This window comes from Momordica charantia (assembly GCF_013281855.1).
Source record: "Momordica charantia cultivar OHB3-1 chromosome 6 unlocalized genomic scaffold, Mcharantia_2.0 BLBB01000006.1, whole genome shotgun sequence".
Lineage (NCBI taxonomy): Eukaryota > Viridiplantae > Streptophyta > Magnoliopsida > Cucurbitales > Cucurbitaceae > Momordica > Momordica charantia.
Window position 1 is genome coordinate 33,048,452 of NW_028275164.1, and position 27,356 is coordinate 33,075,807.

At 30.6% G+C, this 27,356-nt stretch overlaps 2 protein-coding genes across 2 annotated transcripts; one reads left to right on the forward strand and one right to left on the reverse strand.

Annotated features, from left to right (window-relative positions):
• Positions 1 to 7,133: 7,133 nt before the first annotated feature.
• SETH3 (Sugar isomerase (SIS) family protein) lies at positions 7,134 to 10,110 on the forward strand. The gene is made up of 3 exons (XM_022299937.2): positions 7,134 to 8,017; positions 9,301 to 9,524; positions 9,770 to 10,110. The coding sequence occupies exons 1-3, from the start codon at positions 7,340 to 7,342 to the stop codon at positions 9,924 to 9,926; spliced, it is 1,059 nt and encodes a 352-aa protein (XP_022155629.1). The 5' UTR covers positions 7,134 to 7,339; the 3' UTR covers positions 9,927 to 10,110.
• A 623-nt stretch (positions 10,111 to 10,733) lies between these two features.
• On the reverse strand, positions 10,734 to 14,872 carry NAC074 (NAC domain containing protein 74). Its single transcript, XM_022299938.2, has 3 exons — positions 14,521 to 14,872; positions 12,385 to 12,650; positions 10,734 to 11,450 (listed from the first exon to the last, which is right to left on the reverse strand). Exons 1-3 carry the CDS (start codon positions 14,687 to 14,689, stop codon positions 11,016 to 11,018), a joined length of 870 nt encoding a protein of 289 aa, XP_022155630.1. The 5' UTR covers positions 14,690 to 14,872; the 3' UTR covers positions 10,734 to 11,015.
• Between the last annotated feature and the right edge of the window lie 12,484 nt (positions 14,873 to 27,356).

Genomic DNA, 27,356 nt, shown 5'->3' on the forward strand with positions numbered 1-27,356 from the left:
GTTTCATTGGGGCTCATGCTCTTGTCCAATGAGTTTTATCCATCCTCATGTTTGAGGTTAATGTGTTGTGTTCCTTCAAATTAGGTAAAAAATATGTTTTTTAGTCTTTACATTTCTTTTTATATATACTTTAAAAAATGCAACGGTAATATCTCTGTGTAATGGACCGTTATCAATTTTGGGATTATAATTCTGTTGCCCTTCGTGCTCACTTGTTCATATTTCAAAATTAAAATTTTCTTAGAAGAGAGGAATCACTATCCACTTTATTAAGTACAGTGTGAGAAACATATAAACAAAAAGGAGAGGTCTAGATAAAAATAACTTCGAGTTTTAAAGGTTAGGTTCATAAAGACTATATTTATATACGTACGTGTTTGTTTGTTATATAGTTCTTAAAAGCATTTTCAAAATTTAGGTCAGATTTTTTTTTTTTTTAAATTTGAAAGTCCAAATATATACTTTGTTCTTTTTCCACTAAACATTGCTTTTCTTGAGTTTAACTGAAGTTGGGGGTTCCTATCCCTTTTACTTGTGGTCTAGGGCAGATTGTTTGGTTCACGATTTTGAGTTATTTCAAATCTTCGTAAAATTCGAATCAAATATATTGGTTTCTATAACATTATAAAAGAGTGATTTGAAATCTTTCCCATGACCAAAACAGTACGATTTTACCGAATTTCATAGAATTTTGAAGTAAATTATTTATTTAACTTTCTCGTGGTTTAATTTGTTAATTAATAAATTAAGATTAAAAATCTATATTATAAAATTTTTATTTCTTTTTCTTTTATATGTGTGTATATATGTTTTTTGACAAATTATTCTCATTTTAAATAAGATAAAAAAAATTAAAATCATTTTCGAATTTCAAATCATACAATTTAAAATCATTTCTTGAAATTTCTTGATGCCAAATAGAGGGTTAGAGATTTCGACCTCGACTAAATGAGTAATAACGTAACCAATTGAATTGGTGTTCAGGTCAGAAAAATAGAAGTACTATCTCATATTTTTAATTATGCGTAACATTTTTTTTCTTGTAAAATTAATGCAAACATTTAGAACGTATTGGACATTTTTAATATTTTTCTAACATTTAGTCCAGTTATATATTTATTTATAAAATAAAATAAATATATATATTTATTATGGTTTACTTATAACGAAATTTTTAGTATTATTAAAGGCTAAGTAATTCTATTTGAAAAGCTAATTTTTACCTAAAGATTGTGTATTTGGGAGTGATTCTTTCCATTGTCAAAGTCACTTCTTTTTTCATTGATCAAGTTTGGCAAATTAGAAATTTGATTTAAGTAAAGTTTAAAATAACTTTAAATTGATTTGTAAGGTATCACGGTGATTTTGGAAAATCAATACTACTTAATTATATTTTCCTAAAATCACTAATTCTATCATCACCCTTGACACACCCTAAAATAACTTAAAATTTTATTCACGGAGTAAAAGCAATTTTTAATTCCTAAAAGTATTTGTTTGAAGAATTGAATTAGTTTATAAATAGTAAATGAAATAATCTCTTAAGGCTCGGGAAAATATCTGATGGGGAGGGTTATAAACAAAAACAAAAACAAAAAAACAAAATCTAAAAAATATGAAATATGTTAATTACAATATGTAATTGAAAAAATGGTGGAAATAAAAAAAATTATATGGTGAAAACCACTAGTCTTAATTTTTTTTTTTTTTGGAGAAGGAGAATTCATTGATGTATGTGAGAAACATATAAAAAAAGGAGGCCTATATAAAAGCACTCCAATTAAGAGATATAGTAGATGTATCATAAGTACAAAAAAGATTAGATTTTGTAGACCAAAGAGATGTCCTCCCAAATGTTGGTTGTAGTCTTCGAAAAACGTGTAAATGTTCGGTGATTTCTTTCTAACCAAGTATGCCAAAGAATAGCACTTATAGCATTGCTCTATAATACAGACTTTTGGTTAGAGAGAGGAATGCTAAGGTTTTCTATGATGAATAAATCGACTTGGCAAGCAATCGCACTTTGGACCTGAAAAATGTAGAAGAGACGATGCCATAAACTTGCAGTAAAAGTGCTATTTAACTCTTACCAAAAAGAGAGCATAACTTAGCGATAGTAGATATCTCCAACCAATAGGGTGTGAGTTCAATCTCCGTCCCCACATGTTGTACTAAAAAAACCTCTAGGACTGGATATCATAAAATACACCTTATTTGTAATTATAGTGGGTAAAATTCTTGAATGAGATAAATTTATGTGGCACCAATTAGTGAGGTCGTCATATGAGAGTATATTACAACACTTTTTCTGGTAAGGTATTGAATTATGAGGTAGAACAAGCATATAATAATTTATAAGTTTAATTGTTTAATGTAATAAACTTGGACAATAAGACCTGCGTGGAGACTTAATAGAAAAGTACACACGTACCTAAATCCATGTTAATAAGAGATCATTGCACGTCCTAAAAATCTACACCTCAAAAGACTACTGATCAATTACTTCAACTAAACTATAAATGAGTGACACAATTTTTTGAAGTGGTACTCGTTATTGTTTGTGACAACAGTTAATTAAGTATTTAACAACAAACGAGATAATGAGTTATGTCTATTACGACGACACTAGGGATCACTTAGATAAAATTTCAACAAACGATCTGCAATAATAAAAATAATAAATATGATAAACATGTGATAGTTTCCTTTCTCATATATCATTTGAGTATATTTTTTTTAGCTGTCTAATACTTATACATAATCTATTGACTGTAGTCATGTCAATAAAATTATAATATTAACTTCTTGCCGAATAGAAGTCATGTCAATAAGAGTAATCGTAAATTTCACAATTATCTCGATTCATATTGGCGTTGACAAATTAAACTTTACAAATCATAATAAATGATCTAAATATTTAGTTATTAGGAAGAGGTTACTAACACACAACTCCTCTTTACCCCTTGACTACACCCAACTGTAATTTTAGACTTGAAAGCAAATTATTTCTATCTCCAATCTGTGTGTTTTGCAAGTGAGAAATGAAAAGAAGAAGATTTGAATTTTGCAAAAGGAAGAAAAAGAAAGGTTTGCAATTTGCAATAAATGGAGGAATCAGAAGTGGAGTGTGTCCCTTTCATAAAGGATAGATACTGTCTCTCTTCTCTCATGTCATCTACAGTTTCCCAATGCTTAAAAAGTAAGTGTACAATAAATCTTTCAGTACAACTGTCACTTCTCAATTGCTCCACTCTCTTAATAAGACAACAACAACTTTGCCCATTCATCCCCTTTACTTTTTAACTCCATTATTTTACTTTCTAACCCTCCTACCATTTCAAAATCAAAACAGACATTACCATACAAACTTGACTAAAATTACCCTACCAAATATGAGATCAGTGAAAATTTGTACAAGCTCAGTTCAAACCTACTGCTCTAATATATATCACGTAATTAAATCATTAATCGACTTAAAAGCTTAAATCGATGGATTACAAAAAACCAATTAGTCATGGATTTTCCATTCATGAAAAGAAGGTTTGTGTTATATAAATAAAGACAATATCTCAATTGGTACGAGAGATATATATATTTTAGGATGGAAAGTAGATATATGAAGAGGTCGGCCAAGAAATGGGATATTTAATTTGGGTAGAAAATGAGGAAAGAATATGAATTTTTGAGATGCCCCATTTTGGAATGAAGTTTATGCAACCGAAGAAGAGGTATACCAAATCCCACTGAGCTCTCTAACATTCGAACACCCCAATTCTCATAAGTGCTCAGAGCAGCGAGTTTGGCGTAATATATTAAAAGCACTTCTGTGCCAAATGCATGCCCCTACGTACACTTCCTATTAAAACCTCAATACCTTTTCCACACATATATATACATGTATATATCATTTGAGACCCCAATTTTATCCCACCCATTGGTCAAACTATTATTAAATAAAAAACATTAAGAAAATCAAGACCATTATCAACTTATATTTACCAAATATATTATAGAAATAATAGACCATGTAAAAAGATTAGTGATAATTTCTATGTTATTTAATAGATTAATCGTCTTTTTTTCTTTTTTAGTGCAACAAGTGGGATGAGAGATTTGAACTCGTGATCTTTTAGTCAAAGATATTTGTCAACTACGGTTAAATTAAACTCATGTTGGCATTCAACTGTCTTTTTTAATTACAACTCAAAAGTGAAACAAAACACGTATATCTCTCCCTTCTATATCATAATTGAAATTTAAATGTGAGAAGGTTAAAATATATATAAAAAGAGTACAAATTGGCCACCATTATTAAGATCTAATGATTAAATATTTTAAACTTTAGCAACAAAAAAGGAGAGAGAATATATGGTACGTATACATGGAGCCCAATTAACGCATTAAATCATGAGAGAGAATATATATGTGTGGTTTTGGAAAAAAAAATTATTAGATTTACAAAATAAAATAATTGAACATGAATCCAACCATTGGTGATTGGTGGAAAGTTTAAACAATTATTCTTAAATTACAAAAGAAATAGAAAGAGGAATAATTTAATAATGGAGAGGATGAGTTATGTAAGGTGGAGGGGCCCTTCTGTAATCTCTTGTTCTAATCAAACCTACAGTTTCCTCAAAAGGGACATGACATGTCATATCCTCTAGATTTTCGGAATATTATTACATCCCATCTATATATTATGTCCAAAACATTATATCAACCTCATTAACGCCTCTATTTAAACAAAGTAATTAGTCAAATATAATTAAAACCTTAACTCTCCTAAAATCACGCCACTTGATATATGTATTTGATCCAAAACTTATCGGTAGATTATAAGAATTATGCAAGTGTGAAAGGTTTGACAATTACATATTTGTAATGTGATTCGCATATCTTCATATTAAATAGGACACGTTTATCGAAATAATGTTGTTTGTTCAACGTAAAAGAAAATCGATGAATATGTAGAGATAAGTCTCTTAATGGTAGTCCTAATTTGTTTGGAAGAAAAATTATTATAGTTGTGACCAAATCAAAGTTCATTATAAGTTTATAACTTGTAAATTACATTTTACGACACCAACAAAAATGTCTAGTAACTCCCATAGTTGCATTAGCAAATTTCATAATCAAGATAAAAGGTAATTAAACTCATGCACATACATAGTATAAACTGTACGAATTGATCTAAAAGTTAAGTTAATAGATTAGATAAAGAAAATAAATTAATAAAGTTCCACGAGTGATAATCAATATTAAATACAGAAAAATAACAATACACGAATTTAAACAGATAATCTCTCCCTCCGATAGGATATCATATTATCATATTAAATTACTAACGACTCGAGACCTTAGGTCGGCCAAAAAAATGGGGTTAGTTTTAAATATATATTTTAAAATATATGAAATATGTAATAAGTTATTAATATAGCTGGTGAAATTTTGAGGCCGTCCATACCATAGGCTTGACGTGGGTCCCGTATGGACGTTGACACGACAACGGTCTCGTACGGAGCGGTCCCTGATTGGTCCGCGGTTAATGACCCCCATGTCACTGTAGCCGACACCCCTCACAGGTCCGCACGTGGCCTGCACTCTTCACTGTCCACACGCGGCTCCACCTTTTTTCTTTTCAAATTCTTTTCCTTAAAATTTTTCTTTTTTTTGTAGTTATACGAGTGTTCGTTTAGTTATTTAATGCCCTTCTTTTATTCTAGATCTAAACCCATAATTCCTCTCCACCGTAGGATGCATAATTTTGTACGGTACTAGGTTTGATGTTTGATTCATTCGTTAATTCCACATTGATTGCTTAATCATCTTGGGCCTTTCACCTGGCCCAATTTACATTTTTGCTTATGGGCTATCGGGCCTTCTCGTTTCGTGGATCCACGACCATTAATAATTTCTTTGTTTTTATTTTTTATCTTTTAGGATGGATATATTTTATCTTGTTTGATAAGACTGAGCCGGATGATTAGAAAAGTTATTCAAGAATATTCTTTGGTAGAAGTAACTATCTTGATTAGCTTAACATTGGACAAGCTAAGATGGAGAAGTTTTCAAAACTTTAGATTACGTTTACATAATGTCTGGTCAAAAGGTTGTAAGCATGTAGACTCCAATTCAAAAGTTTAATAACCTTTACTCTTTACGAGAGCCGATTGTACCATAGAGTGTGGAATGTCTCACACAATTTCAAAGAGAAAAAAATAATACGGTAGAAAAGTAGATGCATATCAAGGACATTACCAAAACCTAGAAATGAAGATGCAAAATAAACTAAATAACACAAATATGTCTAGTCTCTTATAAAAAGAAAGAAAAAGAAAAAGGCAAACATGTCCGACTCTAATTATTGTGTATTTTGATTGATGTAAGTACCAAATGCTACATGTAAAAGCATTGAAAATTTGAGCAAACATTATGGAAATTTTTAAGGAAAATTAAACTGGCTAACATAAGCTCCATCAATATATTAATTTGTATTTAATTTCAAGTTCCTTGGATTTTAAAATTTTTAATTTGATTAAATCTTCTCAACCATCATCAAAAGTTATTGATAAGTTCTTCCCTAGTAGGTTTTCATTCAACCAATAATATATTTTCTTTGGACATTATAAAAGGAAAGAAAAAGTCAATTTTAATCTTGACTTTAGCAAGGTGTATAACTTTTTACCATAGACTTTGGTAAGTGTTGCAATCTTCCTCCTAAATTTTAAAAAGAAATTGCAATTTTTACGAAGTATTCTTATATGTATCAAAAAAAATATTGTGAAATATATTTTGGTATGAGATGAATAAGATTCATACAACAATGACATTAGAGAAGGTTTTTTTTTCCTTTTTTTTTTTGTTGAAATTTGTAAGTTTGTCGATTTTGAGTATTAATGAAATTATTATTTTCATTAAATTAGGGAATTTTGAGAGTCTTCTTTACCTTTAGAGAGGGGTAAAATAAGTGAATAAATTTGCAAAGATTGAATAGAAGGTAAAAAATGAAACAATTATAAAGTTTTAGGTATGGGCCCAACAAAGAGGTATGGGCTAAAAAATAATTCTTTGCCCAAATCAAATATAAGTAAACGGCGATTTAGCCCAAATAGAGATTAAACAGAAAATTAAATTAAAGGTTTAAAACACCACCGACAGAGGCCAGCTGTTGCCTAAAGTGAGGGGGTAGGGTGCCCTTGGCGTCTTCTTCTTACCGCGTAAACCAACGGAAAATTACCTGTTTTGCCCCCGCCATTTTCATTCATTCATGATCACGATGAAATGAAATAAACCCAGATTGAGATTTCTTCTTCTTCTTCTCTGTTGCAGTGCTCTAATGGGTTCTCTCTCTCCATCCTCTGATCTCTCCCTTTCATTGTCGCAATTGTCCGAACAATCCGCATCCCTAAATGAAAATCTGAGCCCTATCGACGAATCCACACTCCTCGATCTCTTCAAATCCCAACAAAATCACCTCAACTTCTTCTTCCACAATCTCGACCTCTCCCAGACCCTCAACTTCACCCTCACCCTCCTCAATTCCACCGGCACCATCTTCTTCTCCGGCGTCGGCAAGTCCGGCTTCGTCGCCCGCAAGATCTCCCAGACCTTCGTCTCCCTCGGCATCCGCTCCGCCTTCCTCTCCCCTCTCGATGCCCTCCATGGGGATATCGGCATTTTGAATTCCGGCGACGTTCTTGTACTCCTCAGCAAGTCCGGCAACACCGAGGAACTCCTCCGCCTCGTTCCCTGCGCTAGGGCTAAGGGTGCCTATCTTATCTCTGTCACCTCCGTCGTGGGCAATGTGCTTGCTGGGGTTTGCGATATGAATGTCGATTTGCCTCTCGAGCGCGAATTGTGCCCCTTTGATCTGGCGCCGGTGACCTCCACTGCCATCCAGATGGTTTTTGGGGATACTGTGGCCATTGCGCTGATGGGCGCGCGGAATTTGACCAAAGAGGAATACGCCACCAATCATCCCGCCGGGAGGATCGGCAAAAGTCTCATTTTCAAGGTCAGTTCACCATTAATTGGACACTGACTTGGTCTTCAGCTACTTTTCTTAATGCCAATTGGGATTTGGGAAACCTTGGCATGTTCCTCCCCTCTTGGAATACAGATACGGTCAATGCAAATTGTTTTTATTGTCTTTTACATGGAGTCGGTGAAAATTCTGCTCTCTTCCTTTTTGAAAAGAGTATCCATTTATTTTAACTAATTAACTTGAGATTTTGCCTTTAAATTATGCCTCCTATTGGTAACTCTGTAATTAGGCTCCCACATCACTTGTATCACCAATTACTAGTATCTTGATTGAATTGAATAGTAAGTTGCAGTTTTATCTGAGGTAAAAGATCAACTTCAACTTCATCATCGTTTGAAATTCTAGGAATGAGCTTTGGTTGTTAACTGTGATGTAGAGTAGCTTCTACCTGGATGTCAGAAACAGAATGGTATTTCCTGGCAGATCGCCTAATAAAATAAACAGCCTGAAACTGAAAATTTTCTACTCTTCTCATTTTATAGACAGAGTGACTGTACAACGAGCAGATCATTCGTAATAAGATCATTGCATTCTTCTTTTGCCCCTTTTTCCTTTCTCTCTTTGTCTGCTCATCCTTGCTGCAGGTGACATGACAAGTATGAATTTTTCTTGTTCGTAGGTTCTGACTCTTCCAACCTTACTCTAACAGGGTTCTTTATTTGCTGCCTTTCCCTGTTGGACTTTTTACCGGTGAATTCTGAGGGGCATTATTTTGATCTTCCTGGATTCTAACTATTTCCACTACATTTGTGCATCAAGTTTTTTGTTTTGGGAAACCTCTATTTGGGTTTTAGTTTTTTCATTGGTTTTTTACATGGCCCAAGTTTATGGTTTTTATACTTGTTAATCTCCTTCCTTTTAATTGAATTCTTAGTTACAGAAAGAAAATACCATATATCATTCTGTTCATTGTTTGTCACACACTCCCCATGATGTTTTTTATTGTCAAAATTGAAAAATGGGAAGACAACAAATTTGTTGGTTATGTAACTCCTTGGAGACTCCTTTGGTTACATTGGTCTTTGTTTCGTTCTTTCATTTTTCTTAACAAAACTGTCTTTCTCATCAGAAGTACAAATTTCTTGGTTGTGAAGAGCTAGAGGAACTGAGTTTATTTGTTGTATTCGTTTATTATAACTTGAGAACTATATCTTCTTACGGAAAGTGATCCAAAATGAGATATGATCTGTAGCCATCCAAATAATACAGAACTTGATATATTTGTTTGTATATGTCGTTTTGTTCGGGTGTAGGTAAAAGATGTGATGAAGAAGCCGAATGAGCTTCCTGTCTGCAAAGAAGGAGATCTAATAATGGATCAATTGATGGAGCTTACGAGCAAGGGATGCGGATGCCTACTCGTCATAGATGAGGAATATCACCTGATTGGGACATTTACTGACGGTGATCTGAGGCGCACACTTAAAGCTAGTGGTGAAGGCATTTTCAAGCTCACTGTGGGCGAAATGTGCAACAGGTACGAATCTGTAATATTCGCTGATTTTGGTTGACTTCATGAGAGAAAAACCTGCTTATTGAAGATCTTGTTGTTTATTACTTCTTTTATCTGAGTTGAAACTCTAATTACTAGTGCAAGAGGATTTTATTTCTTTTCATTGTTATAGATTCTGATCAAATTAGAAAATGCCAATGTGATCAGAATCTGAGTAGGAATTCTGCTGAGTTGTTGAGAGATTGATTTTGTGGTAAACCATATGACAGGAAGCCGAGAATAATTGATCCCGAGGCTATGGCGGTTGATGCAATGAAAAAGATGGAAGCACCCCCATCTCCTGTGCAATTTCTGCCTGTTATCAATCAGCAAAATCTCTTGATCGGCATTGTCACATTACATGGCCTAGTTTCTGCAGGACTGTGATTGGCATATGGCACATTTCTTTATCTGCAATAGAGGTTTCTATTCTTGTTCAATTCTTTGTATTATTATAGAACAGCGATAACGCCACCCCGGTTAAAGTGTACCGCCCCGGTTAAAGTGTAGTGATTACAGGGAAGTGTAAGAAAAATTTGATATCTAGAGGATAAATCATTTTATATTCTTATATCTGTCTTGGTAGGGCATATGATCTAGAGATTTAATCCCCCCTCTCCCCCCAAAAAAATGAAAAATAGGTCCCGAAAAATGAGCCTGCCGAGGCCAAGTGCCAATGAAGTGTGCACAACTCCGGGTAATATGGGCTTTAGACCTCTACTCGCTTTAACTAAATCTCTAAGTCAATCAAGATTGATTTCTGTTAAAGGTCTAAATTCCTATTTGTTAGCACAGTTTACAGTTTGAGAAGTGAGAAAGGCTCAGGCATACCTTTTCCAATAGAGGACTTAAAGGAATAGAAACTATTGAGAGGTTCCGTATTGCCGATTTGAAGGGGTAAAACTTAGGTACGTGATCGTAGTATGTCAAGTCATCTTGATCTCATTCCCACAACATCAAAGAGTGTCGAGCACTATTGGAATGAGTATAAAACAAGAGTTCTAGTAGGCAGAGTGGCTTTAGTTTAGGAGGATTCAAGGAAGGAATGATTCTTAAAGTCTATGACCAAAACCTTGGACTTTTATCTGCATTTCTTCTCCATTCTTACTCTTCTTTTTCTTTAATTATTATGATTCAAATGCATCCCAAATGATTTGTGGGTTATATTTCCTCTTTGTGATCACAACAACTAAATGTTCACAAACTCTATAGTGTGGTATCAAAAACCACAATTTTATTACATTCACAGTAATGCAGCTAACTAAATTTCTTTATTACAGCTTTGACTAATTTGCTGTACAACAAGAACAAAGATATAAAAGAAAAAATGAAATCTAAGTCTGTCCCTAAGCACACAACAATGCCCCAATACTCTTCCTAAAAATCCAAACATCATAAACTTTACAAACTAGATATCAACAAACAACCTTTTGAGATGTGCAATAGGAGAAGATCATCTGCCTCCAGACACATACTTCAGAGGAAAACCAGGCTGCTATCGACGTCGAAGGCCATTTGATCCAGGTTCGACCCAACCCCATCTTGAAAGGTCTGTTCTTCCAAATCCATGTCCCACAAAACCCCATAATCAGAGTCATTTTTGGGGCAGAAAAGTTGATCAGCTTTGGGATTGTCATCTTTCTGATCTTGAGGAAATTGAAGGAGATGGAGAAAAGAACAGCTGCCTGTGTGGCTATGGCTCTGGTGGGGAGTGGTCGAGGATAATGAAGCGATGTCGACATTGTAGCCACAAGGCATGTTGGTCTGGTTCAAATCGGTTAGAGGAGGAGATGGAGCTCGGATAACAGAAGGAGCTCGCTCGGAGTTTTCGAACGTATATTGATGGCTGAGTTTGGTGTTGTGCTCTTCTTGCTTGCCCTTTTGAAACACTCTGCACAAAACCCAGTCCTCCTGCACCCACAAAATTGGTTCATTTTCTTGTTAAATCACCACGTAGAATAAAGGAGTAAACATGTAAAAGTGAGACTGTTCATGATATTAAAAAACATTATTGGTTACACTAAAAAGTCATAGTTTTATTATATATAGATGTGTAAATTAAAATAGAGAATAGGATTCTAGATAGGGAGAATGGATCACATTGGCTTATTAAAAGTTTGTTTGTCAATGGGATGTAACACAAAGGCAGAAAATATTGCTCAAAACCAATTATAAGTGGAAAAAATAGACAATTCCAAATTAACTTCACTTTTCTTGTATCATTTCTTTAAATATCATTCATATTTATTTTGATTCTCAATTTATCTTTTATAAAAGAAACAAATCACATTCAATAATAGTACCTTCTAGTTTTAAAATAAGAAATATAAAAATTTATTCTGTTATTTCAACTTTAGAAAAGATTAAACCAAAAGAAAAGAAAAATCATCCCACCTCTCTATCTATCTATGTATGTGAATATGACCAAAGTGGGAAAAAGACATCACCTTTTGTGTTGTTATCCTTTAAGGGCACATGAATATGAATCTTTCCAGACCATAATTAAATAAAAGTTGTCTATATTTTTAAAACGTAAATCTTTGTTCTAAATTTTAGTCCATATTCTTAAAAAAATCTATTTTATATCTGATACTTTTAAAAAGTGATTATTTTAATTCCTATAAACCATACACAATGGAAATCATTCGATATTACATTTTAAAAAATTTAGTGAGTGAAATGTCATGTTTTCGATCTATAATATTGAAAATGAAGAGACCAAAATGTTCATTTTTTTAAAAGTAAGTACCAAAATGAACCTGTAAGTACCAGAATTAAAGTTAAGCAAAATAGATGTTTTGAAAGTACCGAAACTACAAGAAAATGGGGAGAAATTGAATTCAACCTTGGGGGGCCGATGCGGGGCCTCCAGCCGAAATTCGTGCATGATCCATCCAGTCTTAATCCCATTGGGGGCTCTGTTTCTATAGAACACTAATGTTTTTCTCATCCCTACGATCTCTCTCGTTGATGGCTCCATCACCGTCCGATCTTTCCCTGTCGCTTTCCAGTATCCACATGTCGTCGCGCGATTCGTCCGAAATCCTGTGGCATATTTTCGATCTCTGAAGCTGAAGAAGTACCACTCGTTGCTATTCAGCTTTGCTGCCTCTTTTTTTTATTCCAGAAAATAGTATTAATTGAAATAATCAAAGTACTAATGTAACCATATATAATAATTCAACTCATTCTAATTAAGTTATGCAACCCCATATGATTAAATATTATTATTTATTATTCATCCATATATCCAATTGCAGCCGCTAAAGTCCCATTTGCTTACAGTTTTGGTTTTAGTTTTATGTTTTTAAAAGATTATGCTGTTTCCTCACCATTTCTTTTATTGAAAATACATTAGAATTTTTATCCAAAATTTGAAAATTTTTAGTAATAACAAAATAAAGAAACAGAAGCAGTGTTTATATAAATTTAATTTTCAAAAATAGAAAACAAACAACAAAAACAGTTATCAACTAGACCGCACAATCATCCCATCTGAAAAGGGTTAATTAAAAGTATTTGGTAATGGTTTTTATATTATTTTGATTATCATAATTAACAGCAAAATAAGATAGTTGGGAGGAGAGAGAGATGTGTCCAAAACCAGAAAAATATGATATGACTAAAGAAGTGAAATATCTTTGCATGGAAGAAAGATTATTGATGTGTGTCCCAAACTTCTTTCTCACTAACTGAATGAAATTTGTTGTAGGAAGAACAAAGAAAACTAAACAAAAATAAAATTATGAAGTCAAAGAAGAGAATGATATATAATTAAGTATCCAAATTAAAGAAGATTAGAGAGATGAAGTGATTGGGATCTTGAAGAATATTTGCAAGTTGTAGCGTAACAATTAATTATGAGGCTTATTCTACAAGCACAAGCTAGCTGAAACATCTATATATGTGGGAATTCAAAAAAAGTGCTGTGAGTCAGCAGCTCATATTACTTGAATTATGGGTCTAAAGTTCTCTCTTTTCATTTCTCTCTCTTCTACGTGTCTAAAACTTCTTCAATCACAGACAGAATTCTTAATATATTTTTTCTATATATATAAATTTTATAATCTACAGTGAAGAGAGGGACCATTAGAAAACTATGGTCCCATAATTATGTTAGAACCCAAGAAAAAACTGATTGACAGAATTCAGAAAGATGCTAAAGACAACATTTTCACATGAATGCATGTGTGGAAGAGAGAGAGAGAGAGATATTCTTTGGATATTTAATGCACAAGTTTAAGAGGGTAAGCCAAATCCTCGTACCCAAAAAAAAAAGGTCTTTTTTTAAGGAAAAATGAAAGTTGGGTCTAGCAATTACCACGAAATTAATGCAGAACTTAGGTTAATTAGGGCATCACTCAAGAACACAACTACAGGTTTTCATCTCAAAATTGCTTCTTTTTTGCATAAAAATTTGTGTAAAACATAAGAACACAACACCAAAACTACATAGTACCAACACACAGATTTCTGTTATAATTAACACTTCAATCGGTATGACAGAAGTCTCATGTTTTCTGTTTGCCGTTTAACACAAAGATCTATCAAACCTTTTTTTCAAAATACACAAGTATAGTTCTCTTCTCACCAACCAAACAAAAAAGTTCAGTTTTTTTTATAAGATTGATTAAGATATATGCATTTATTTAATTAGGGAATCCCATTATTAAAAGAGAAGAGATTACTATATTTAAAAAAAATTTAAAAAAAACCCATCCCAAAAGTAACGATATGTATATATATATATATATATATATATATATATATATATATTCTTTATTTTATTTTTGAGTTGAACACATGTGTGGGAATCATCTCTATTTCTTTCTAAAAAATCTTTTCATGTGATATTTGAAGGGATCGTAATAACTTTTAGGGGAATGTTTTTGGATATCGTTGAAAGACTTGTGGCAGTGTGTTTAACCAAAAATTAGAAGAAGAAATAAGAAAAATGAATGGGGAATTGAAGAAGGTATACCAGGAAGCTGCCATGGCTCACATGTATGTAGGTCAATCTCCACAAGAGTGCCCTTAAGAACTTGTTCATTCATGATCTTTTTGTACAAATAATGACACACCAACTCTTCATCACTGGGATAAAACCTAAACCCTGGGGGCAGTGTGGCTCCAATGTCTTTCAGCCCCATTATTAATTGATCTCCCACAAAACAAAATCAAACCAACTTCTGGGGAAATTCAGAATCCAAATCCAAAACTTTTGGTAATTTGGAAGGGGAAAATTTAAGAGAAATTAGGCATGATCTAATTTCTCAGTTTGGGAAAAGAACTAGTTGTAATAAGGAATAAGGGATTTGGTTGTATTCATATATATAGTTGGGTGTGGCTATGGGCCATGGCAAGAGCCCTTTTTTCCCTATAAGTTGCTATGCTTTGGCAGGCCATGCTTATGCATATTAGGGAGTTAGTTATAAAATGGTAAACTTTTTTTCAAGGAAAATCCCAACTTTGCAAGAAATCTTGGCCAAAGGCCGTCGATGATGAAGTATAAAGTTAAAAGAGAGAGAGAAAAAAAATAAAAAAAAGTAATTGACACATATCGAAATATGCACTAAAGGTCAAAAAAGTTGTAGAAGGAAACCATCCAAAACAACCCTTTTCCAATTACAATAATTATTAATTAAAATGGGGGTTGCAGTTAAATTTTGTATTAAACCCTATTGATTTACAATTGATTATTGTCTCGAACAGCACGTAATATCTAATTTAAAGGATTTTAATTATTAGCCACAGGAGATTCATTTGAACTAGGCATAATTAAGAATATCTGAAACAAAAATTAACAATTTTTCAATGACATGTCTGGAGAATGCGTAGACGGTTGTTCTATGAGATTAGTCGAGTTGTGTGCAAGTTAGCTCCAACACTCATGAATAAAATAATAATAATAAAAACGAAAAAGAAAATACAGTTTGGCCAAATGTGTCCTATGTTTTAGGGTCATGTCTCTCTAATACCGAGAACAGTTATAAATGCAGAAGGTTTGTTGTCTTAACATTTCAAGAAATAGGTAAAAAAAGAAAAGTCCAACATTTTAACCCATATTTTAGGTTTTTAAGTTTAGAAAATTAAATGAAGAATACGCTTTTAATGAGTACTAATTTAGTTTTAGAGATGAGTCTGTTTAATCATAATGTAATTACAATCTAAAACTAAATATCTTTACAAATTAATTAGAAGATGATGTGATAATTTAGATACATACGTTAGTTAATTAATATACGTAGCGTACGAAGTAGTGTATACGTATCTAGCAACGCAAAAGAGATAAAGCCTAAATAATTAAGGGAAAGAAAACAAAATTCATCAATCAAATGTGCACATGTCAATATAAGATCTAATGCATATTGCTCCTAACATAACTACTTTCGTTTATGTATTTCTTTTGTTTTGTTATCTCATATTTAAAAATTTTCAAAATCTAAGTTAAGTTTTGAAAACTAAAAAAATTATGGGTGGTTTGATAATAACCCTTTTTCTTTTTAGTTTTTTGTCTTTTTTTTTATATAATTAGACTTGTTTTTTACGTTTTCAAGCTTTTTCAGTTGTCTAGAAAATATGTATTTGAATTTTTAGTCAAATTTAAAAATAAAAAAACTATTTTTTTTTCTAAAATTTGTCATTTGAAAATGTTTATCAAAATTATATAACAAAACAAAGAAACACACGTGAAAGTAATGTTTCTAAAAATACAAAATCAGAAAACAAAACAAAAAATGAAAATATTATCAAACAAAGTCTTAATTTTTCAAAACTTTGTTTTTCGTTTTAAAATTTAGTTAAGAATTCAAATGTGCATTCTTAACCATTAGGAAGAGAAGTAAGCAATATTTTTTTAAAATGGAAAACAACTAATTAAAAACAAAACCGCTATCAAACCCGCCTAAAACAAAAAACGTATTATTTTTCCAAATTGAAGTCTAATATGATTGATGCTCAATAATTAGAGGTTTGGACAATTACTTTACCCAATCAAACAAATAAATTCCACACTCTTGACAAGCATTTTAACCATTTCTGTCTAAATTACAAAAATTTAAGGACAGTCAACTAGGACAAGAAAAAGACTATTTTGTGAGATGGAATGTATTTGATCATATACATATATATAAAAATCATGGCTAGAAGACTCTCTCACCTGTTCAATTCTATTAATCAACCACAAGACACATATTATGGTACAAATGTGTAAGATTGTGGACCACCCAAATATGTAAAAATGGGGCCTATGCTAATGATTATATATATATATATATATATATATATATAAAAGATGATTAATTAATTAATTAATATGGATGAAGTCCATCCTTCAAGTTTAACACATCAATTAAGAGAATGCCAATAATTTTTTAAATGTGGACAAAAGTATGCACATCACAGAGTGTACCAAAAATTTAAAAGAAAAACTAATAATATGTTAGGATAATAATTGGTAGACAATGATGATTGGACAAGGGTCAAAATGGAAAATCATGGTTTTTGTAATCATCTCTACACAAGAATTCAAATAATTTCCTCAAGAGAAAGAAGAAACATAGAATATTTTAAAATTTTTCATTAGATCATCTGTAAATATAACTTGGATAATGGAAAAAAAAAACAAACAAATTCAAGCGCCCTTTCAATGAATTCAAAAATGTCAGAGATATGTACATTGAGACTGACTAAATCTAACACCGTAATTAAGCTTTATGGTCGAGTTATCAAGGTTCACACTTTTGTTATATGGTATCTCTTCTTCTAACACCGTAATTTCACTTTTAATGAAATATGGTACCTCTTCTTCTAAAAAATGAAAGTTTACTTTTGTTATGCGAAAATTAGATAAAAACCCGTAACATAATTAATTAGAATATAATAATTGAAGGAGGGGATTAGTTGTGAAAATGATATATGTAATTAATAATTGTACGTAAAAAAACCCTAATTTGAGGAGAATGATCCAGCAAAGCACCACAAGTTGAATATGTATGCATGTGATATGGCAAAATGTACACTAAGGAACACGTAAAGGGAAGGATGACGTATGAAAGATTATTATAAACCACAAAAAATAATAATTAAATAATTGGAAGGAAATAAAAAATACAAATGATTTAATGAATTGTAGGGTTAGGGTTGTTTTCCAAAGAGGGAATTTTGTTAGGTAATGTAGATGAAAGATGATGAAAGATTTATATGATATGTTGGAGAATGAGTAACGGCTTCATATTCTCCCTTGTTTCCATCCAATAATTCCTCCAAATTTTACTCACTTTTTCCATCAACTTTGATTCCACAAGCTATGGTTTTTTTTTTCTTTTTATTTCTCTCTTTTCTTAAATGACATGTATTAATTGTTGATTGATGGTTCCATACAAATATATGCATGCTAATCAACTTCTTTTTTTATGGATTTTGGTGGGTTTAATTAACCTTAATCTAATTATTAATCATTTAGATTCATATTACTAAGCCCAATTCTTGAATCTGGATCTTGAAATAGTGATGGTGATCAGATTTGGCTGATCAAACCCTAATCAAATTTTGCCAGCTTGGTTATCTATTTTGATTTTGATTTTCCATTTTTAAATAGTAATCCAAGTTTTTAGTCATGAAAACTTTTATTTTGTTTCCCCTTTAAAACGTTTTTCAAAATCTTAGCATAGTTGAAGCACCAAATACCTCCTTTTAAAAAGTCGTGTATTGAACTATCATCCTTTGTTTGTGATGTAATATGTATGAAAAACTTTTCTCTAAAAAAATTACAATTTCTTTTTCTACCATTCAATACCAATTTTCTAAAAATTCAAATATTACATCTACATGTCAACTTAAGTATAGGTCAACTAGTTAAGACATATATATTTGACTAAAAGGTCGAAAGATGTGATAATGCAACTAAAAAAAGAAAAGAAAATAATAGTACATACACGTGGCACAACATAATTATTTATAATATTATGGTTGAGAAACTTGCTCTTTGGAGATATAATTAAATGCTTACTAATCATCGGAGAGACCATTGTATAATATATTAATTTTAATTAATGATTATCTCCTAAGCACGCATATTTAGATTACTTTATTTAAATTATTTCTATTAAGTTAGGGCAAAATTGCCTTTGGATTGCTGGCTGGCTTCCTCCCCTCACTGACGTAATGTCTCTGCCTCAACTGCGTTCGAATCTTAGATTTAGCAATTTTAAGTTTTTTTCTTTTCTTTTTTTCCAGTTAGATACGTATCTTCGTGATAGAGGGAAAGCTTATGCATCTTAATTAACTAAGCGAAGCTTCTTTTTTTTTTTTCCCATTAATGTAGATTATACTTCCAATTTAATTAAGGTTATAATGCTATTCGGTCCTGTACTTTTTATTTTTGTCCATTTCGGATCATGTACTTTTCAAATATTCATTTTTGTCTCTATACTTTCAACTTTACAATTTTAGTTCGTTTTAGTCTCGGTACTTTGATTGCAATGCTCGTTTTATCATTATACTTTTAAAAATTGGTCATTTTTGTCCCTTAATTTTATTTTTAATCTCATTTTTGTTATCACAATTTCAAAATAATGACTTTATATTAAATGTTTTTTGTTACATGTATAATTTGTGTTAAAATTTTGAAAATAGGGACTAAAATAGTCACTTAAAGTACAACGAATATTTTAAAAGTATAGGAGCTAGAATGAACTTTTTAAAAGTACAATGACCAAACCGAACTTAAGCTGAAAGTACAATAACCAAAATAGTATTTTAACCTTTAATTAATTAATAACATTCTCCCAACCTAACCACAGTTCAACTAGTTAAGACACATATCTCTATTTTGAAAGTCGGAGTTTGAATCACCCTCCTTATACGTTGTACTAAACAAAAATTAAAAAGAAAACAATAATAACATTCTCATTAGAAAAAGGGCAATTAATTATAATCTAGATCCAATATTTTAAAATGTTCCCCTCTTTTTAGACATTTAATGGGAATTGTAATTGATTGCCAATAGATTTGCGATATTGGCAAATATAGACCGAATTATTTGAAAACATCTCTCACAAGTATATTATTAAGTAGATTATTAGTAGAGTTGCGTTCCATGTGACTTGAAGACAATACCATATTTTTTGAGACTCCCAAGCCACTCAAATTATCCTCGGAACAACATTAAATTAGGCGTGCTCATGAACAAAAACACACACTTGACTTAGCACCATAAATCCAAGTTTTTTAAGACTATAATATAAAATCAAGTTGGTAAAGACAAAGATAAAATCTTAATTATTCTTGTTGTCCCATTTCAACTTAGCTTTGGTGGTTGCACTAAAAAAAATAAAAATAAACCTAGCTTTGTGGTCAGGGCGGATCTAGAAATTTTGTTGAGGGGACTTCATATTAATTTACGATAAGTAATTCCAAAGAATTCATAAAACTAACAAGAATCTTTTTGTAAGTATGCTCTACTAATTTAGTGTTGAATATTACAAGTGTAATAACAATTTTAACTTTTAGATCAAGTATGTCCATAAATTTTCTAAATTTATTATGTAAAATATTTATAAGAACTATTATTACTTTTTAATCACCTTATCGATTTTTTTTATAGTATTTCTTAATTTAGATTTCAAATTAAATCTACAAGAATATTAATGAAAATAAAATAAAAAAATTAAAAGATAAAATAAGAATTATTCTCCAAATAGTAAAATTAGTTTAGTTTGCTAGTATAAGAATTAAGAGTTCATATTCCAAGATTTCACTATCTATTACTTTTTAAAATAACCTCAAATAGTTAAACTCACAGTATATAAAATGTGAAGTTGATAAAAATATACCTTAAGAGAATTAATTTCCAAATTGTTGACTTCTTTATATTATACAAAATTGAAGTTTAAACTTATATAAAATCGGAACATTGAATATCAATATATGAATTTATAAGAAGAAATATTATAATGACAAACGTATAAATTAAAAACAAAAATAAGTCTTTGAATTGCTAGCAATAATTAGACCATAAAAGTTCCACCAACTTCAATATTTTTTTTTAAATTGACATATTTAATTGTCTAAAAAATTTTGACATATTTATTTATATAGAAAATTTGTAATTTCCCAGTTTATATTCATTTCTTAAAATTGACCTAATCGACCATTTCTTTTGTCTTCAAAAATAAAATTGACGAAAAAAATTTTCTTTTGTAAAACTCACGAAAAAACGAATAGGAAAAATTATACAAAAAACATCAATTATGGAAGAAAAAAAAAATTACATTAAAAAAACAAGCGTAGATGTACAATTCGAATACAGATGATGATGAAGGATAGTAAGGTGAGGCAGAAGATAAGGGTGTCTTGAACCAAGGGAGCAATGATATATCTTATAATCCCATGTTTGTGGTTTGCTTGAATCATAAAGAAAAGTTCAGTATCTAAGAAAAAGGCCTGGAAGGATACTTTATAATTTTATTCTTAATATATACACTAGGAGAGAATGATAAGCCAAAGTGTGAGTTGTATACTTTTTTTTTTTAGTTGTATGCTTTAATTGGAAAGATTATTGTACCAACAAAAAATTGGAAAGATTTATTAACTTAAGTATTATAATTATAATTCAATTATTATCATAGTTTTAAAACTTAATTATATTCACACATAATTAATTCAATTAAAAAATGGAACCTCTGGCTAGTAGAGGCATCCATGAGAAGGAATTTTTCAGTGTTAATTCATATCAAATATATGCATAATTGAGAGAAATAAAGATCATTAATGAAAGAAAATTTAATAAAAAGATTCCCTCACCATGAAAAATATTTAAAAATACTCTTAGGTCCGGAAGAGTTTAGAACTAAGGGACCGTTTGTTTTTTGGGAATGCAGATGTCTGACATCTTCAGATGCCTGGAATTTAAGATGTTCGGAATTTTAGATGTCCGGCATCTTCAGATAGTCTCGTTTGTTTCGTAAGAAAATATATAAGGTTGTTCGGGAATATTTGGATAACCACTTTTGTTTCGTAGAATTTATTCATAGGAATGTTCTAAATTTATATAATGTTCCAAAAACGCCCTTACGAAGATTCATATAATTTATACATTAATCTAATATAATTTGTATTTATATAATAGATTTTCCTAAAAGTAATTTAATATTTTAGGTTTTTTAAATTAATTGCATATATATATTTAATTTTTGTATGTTATTAGTAGAATTCATATTAATATAAGACTTTATTTAAAAATAATAATTAGTATGGAATATAAATTTCATTTTCTAACTTTAATATTTTTTAAAAATACAATTATATAATTAATGTTATATGGATTAAAATTCATTTATTATACTATCAAATTATATTCTTTTAAGAAGAAAAATATCAAAAGGTAAGCTTATCGTTAAAAAAATGTTAAAATTAAATGGAAATATTATATAATTTAATTGAAATTTATTTATATGTACATATAATACATGAATATACTCAATTGCTTATTAGTCAATGAGTATATTAATTTATTTAAACTATAAAATTACAAATAAAACCAAAGAACTTTGATAAAAGAAAATATATGAAAAAATAACGAAGGGTATCCAAATCGACTCGGATGCCTTCCAAATGGGCATCCTAGGATACTCGGGCATCTCGAGATACCCAGATATCTTACATTACCACAAAACAAACATGGGAATCCAGATGCCCGTCTCACGGAATCTTGGATTCCCACTAAACAAAGGACCCCTAAGGGTTTTAAGGTAAGATATCCAGGAATATTCTTAGTCCTCAAAGCTGGGTGGTCCAGTTGACTAGAGCTTGGGGTCTCTTGATCATACTGGTTTAGAGGTCGAAGTTCAAACGTTCGAGTGAGCTTAATAAGAAAAATCCTTTAATATCTTCCAAATTCGGGTAGGCAACAAACAAGACATGTCGAGATCCTCTGCATTCCTACAAAACCAGAGTATAGTAATTTAGATGTCTTTAATGGATGAAAATCCAAGATTATTGCAAAAACAAGCATACCCCATGAAGGTGACAACTTAAATGGCTAGAAATTTTCAAGATATATTCGAGAGAAAGAACATGTGTGTTAATGAATGATGATAATGAACAAATCAATACATGTGGATTGATCAAAAGCAGTTTCTATGGTTGAAGCATGAGGAAAAATTGTGCCATTCATGTGCATATTCTAAATCTCAAAAAGAGAAAGAAAAAGAAGAAGAAAAGAGCATCCGTTTGCAAACGAATTTTCAACAACTTTACCATGAAATTAGCAACTTTTTCTGAATTTTTTTTTTCTTCTTTTAAACAACACTTTTCTGCAAAAGCTAAATTTCACTTTTGAAAAACGTTCCAATCCCACTGCACACCATAAACCCTTCTTCTCTCTAACCAATCTTAATTTTTCCAATCGAAACCCTAATTTACTCCGACTCCGTCGTCTGGTTCCGGAACGATCTTGAATATATTTTTTAATTTTCCGAATTTTAAATCCTTTTCATCAGTTGTAGTTTTCCTTAGAGAAGAGAAATAATGCTGTTTTTTAGCCCAACAAACTCACCCTTTTTAAGAATTGGCTTCAGCTACAAGATTTTATCATATTGGAATAAAGTTATTGTTTTTAAACAAAAGCTAGCGTATGCCATTCAACTATATAATATGACATTTAAAAAAAAATCATGAAAGTTCACCACCAAAAGTGATTTTCTTTTTCTTTTTTTTTTTTTTTTTTTTTTTTTGAGAGTCACTTGATATTAATTGAAACTGATTTGGAATATCTCTCGGCCCCTCATCTTCCACATATATCATTTATATGTGTCTTTTTCAAACTTAATCATTTTTTTTTTCTCTTTGAAATTTTTTTCAGATAATACCACTTCAAAAGATTCGGTGGGTAGCTTGCAGACGTGGGAAATTGTTTTCTACAAGTAAAGTTTATCAGAAAAAATATGAAAATTCATCAGTTTTTTTTTTTTTTTTCAATTTCAAGCTCTCTCGCCACACCTAGATCTAGGGTTTTATTTAATTTACAGAAGAAACTTAGAGACTCTATAGCACAAACAACTTTATTAAAATAGATCCCTTTTGTTTGTTTGGCCAACAAGAAAGCTCGAGAAAATTAAACTATGGGGCATGACACTGACAAAAGACATGATAATTTTTTTCTGGCAAGATCTGTCGAGAACATGGCATGAAACTGTTCTGAAAAATATATGTATAAATTATAAGATGGATCAGAATGTGGGTTTGTTTTCTATTGATAACAGCTTGGGAAATTATTTAAAATGCTAAGTTTACTACTAATATATATATATATATATATATATATATCAGCCGCCAATCTAATGAAGCCCCACAAACTGGGAGAGATTATTGAGGATTTTTCAAATCAAAGAATGGAAAGCCATAGGGATGAAGAGTTGAAGTACGTTGGAGTTGATTTCTCCACATATTCAATAATTAATATTCAAACCAAAACCCTATAATATTGAAGCCATACCAAAACTTTAGAGGCCGGCGGGGACCCTCCTTTCCCAACATTTTATGTTGTGACATTTTAGCTAGGGATAGGGTTTATTTAGTTAAATACCTGCCCACAAAGGATTTAGTTTGATGCCTAAATCAGCAAAGGATTTAGTTGAACTAGCAAAAGTGGACCGTGGGTTCCTCTTATTTGTAGATAAAGTTGATTGGTTCGAGTGGACTGACTCGACCAGGTCTAGGTCGACTTAGGTCTGGTCTGGTAGGATGGTTCCCACCTGAGTGGTTTGATCTGATCGACCCGCTCAACCCATGTCGCTTTCGTGACTTCAGTCGTAGAAATTTGATAGCTAGAGTAATATCTTTTTTTTGTTAAATAAAAAAAAAACTTACTAAGTATTAAGAGAATAGGATCGACTTACAGGCCAAACCCACGTACGGTTGGAAAGGAGTTGTTAGAACTCAAGTTGAATCGGAGAAATCAACCAGTGTGAACAATAACGCCCACGCCCAAATTCTTAAACTTACTGTTAAAATAAAAGAAAACACTAACTATATTTAGAAAGTTTGTTGAGGTATCTACACAAATGCCTTCCATGGTTACTTCTGGATTTATTTTGAAGATTATAAATAAATATTTAAAGAAAAAGAGCTCTATAAAATATCCTACCTTTATCCAATTAGTATTTTCGTTGGGCTCCAAAAATTGGAATTCTAGATAGTTTTATAAAAGAAATATCTATAATAATATGTAAATTTCAAATTAAAACTTGGTACACTTAAAAGTGGGGTTAAACCAAATTTGTACCCCCAAACATCTCTAAGATTGTATCTATTTAATTACTATACACTAAAATGTTTCTAATAAGTTTGTAAAATTTTTATTTTGTGTTTAATATAAGTCTATAGTGCTAACTCCGTAGTCAAGCCAAAGCCAAACTCTAGAGATAGGTGTTTGAATATTTGGTTCCTTGCCATCATTTTACCACCGTTAATTTGAAATAATATTTACTATGAGTTGTACAACTTTTTTTTACCTTTCATTGTAAAATTGAAAGAAAAAAAACTTTAAATTTTGGACTCGAAAAAGAAGCAATCCTTTTCTCGAGGCCAGAGGAGTTACATGAGCAGCACCATGTCCATTGTGACCGATACATTCAAAAACTTTATAGATATTTTTTTTCCTAGTTTAAAAATGGCAGGAATCTAACCATCGATCTTAAAGTGTCTTATCCACTTAAATTATACTCAGATTGACAACATAACTATGTATATGGTTAGTGTAAAAAAAAATGTATATGTAATTGGATTAAAGTAAATTTTGTCTTCTTTTTTTTTTTACCATCAAAGTTGATTCATTGTTCTAAAAGGATTAAAGTAAATTTTAAACAATTTAGAAAAAATTAGTTCAAATTATAGTGGCCAGGTCCTTAGGAGTTAATATCCTATGAGTTTTATCGCACGCTACACATAAGCTAGTCCTGATATATATAGATTAAAAAAATAGATTTTTTTTTTTTTTAAATCTTCTCAATGCTATATAATCAATAATAGCGTCGGTTTCTTTTTATGTAATTTTAAATAGCCAAAGTATGGATACTCATATTACAATTTCATTTTTTACCATAATTTATGAAATATACCTATGGGTTAATTTGAGCCTAATTTAGGGTGGATAAAGCATCTACTGCCATTTAAAAAATTAATGGTCCGGCCACCTACCACTGCCATTATTATTGAAATAAAAAGAATATAATTCAATTAATTAAGATATTATAAATATAATATAAGATATAGGGGACTACTCACTCTTACGTTATTAAACTAAAATCAAAATAAAAATCAAAGAATGATATCTGGCCTTTCATTCTTTTTTCATCAATTTTTTTATTTTAATTTTAATTTTTAATTTTATAATTTAAATAAATTAATATACTTGTTGAATAATACACAACTTTATGAATATTAAATATATTTATATATTACATTTACATATAAACTAATTCAATTAAATTATTCTTAAAAAAAACTTCATTAAATTATATAATATCTCCTTTTTAATATTATTTGAATGAATTATATTTATTATTTTAAATATATAATTTTAAACCAAAACCTTATTTTTAAGGAACAACCTGCCTTTAATACTTTTATTCGATAATGATAAATATATTTCACTCAAGAAAACATCAATTATATAATTTTTCTTTTTGAAAATATATTAAACTTGAAAAAAATCTTATATTAAGATGAATTCATTGTTCTACAAAATAACATATAAAAAATTAATATTAAATTAATGTAATTATACAGAGATTCATTTGGTCGTTTTTAAATGTATATAAATTTAAAACATTCGTGATAACAAATGCATAACAAAACATAGTTATCCAAATATTCTTAAACATATTTATAAATTTTTCTACCAAACAAACGTGGTTATCTAAAACTGTTAGCCATCTGCATCGCTAACGAAGATATGACATCTACATTTTCGAAAAGTAAACGATCCCCAATTGTGTTTTTCTCTTTTTGTGGCTATATGTGTGAATTCATAAAGGACAAATTCTTTTGATAAGGTCTAGTTTGTGTTCCAGTTCATCAAACATATTCTTAACCTCGTCAAATTGTCAATTTCTTTGCTCTTTCCAAAGAAGAGTGGAGACCCTTTGGCCACATACGACGTCGTGTGTAGTTGAAGTTGAAGTTAAACAGTCAATGGATATTTGTTTTTGTCTATGAATATTGAATATGAGCCCCCCACCCAAGCCCCTACTATGTACTTACATATTAAATACATCTTTCAAGTTTGAACAAAAATGAAGGGACTCATATAAAAATTTGGACACCAATCATATTCTTCTCTATCAATGAAGGAGTTTTTCTTTTTTGGTACTAAAACTTGTGAATAGAAGTTACTATGTGAAATTTGCATACATCTATATAAAATAGAGTACTTCATCATGCAAACAATTATTAAAAGAAGTGGATAAAAAAACAACTTCAAATTTTGCCTCTTAAAACAGACGTAACAGAATCTGAAATTCTTCCTCCGTTATCATGATAGTCCTAATTTTATCCTAATCTCCCTTTCTAAAATGATAATTTCTTCTATATTTTCTCTCTTTTCAAATTTAATCCAAATAAGTTTCCATATTAATTATCACGTCATTCCAAATTTTGTCACATCAATTTTTAGTTCAAATTATCAATAGACATGTGCTCAAATAGCTTGTATTCTTGAAACGTTTATGAAATGTTAAGAGTAATGTTAAGAGTAGTATTAAAAAAAATTAATTGATAGGATTTTTTTTTTTTAACAAATCGCAAATTCAGGAG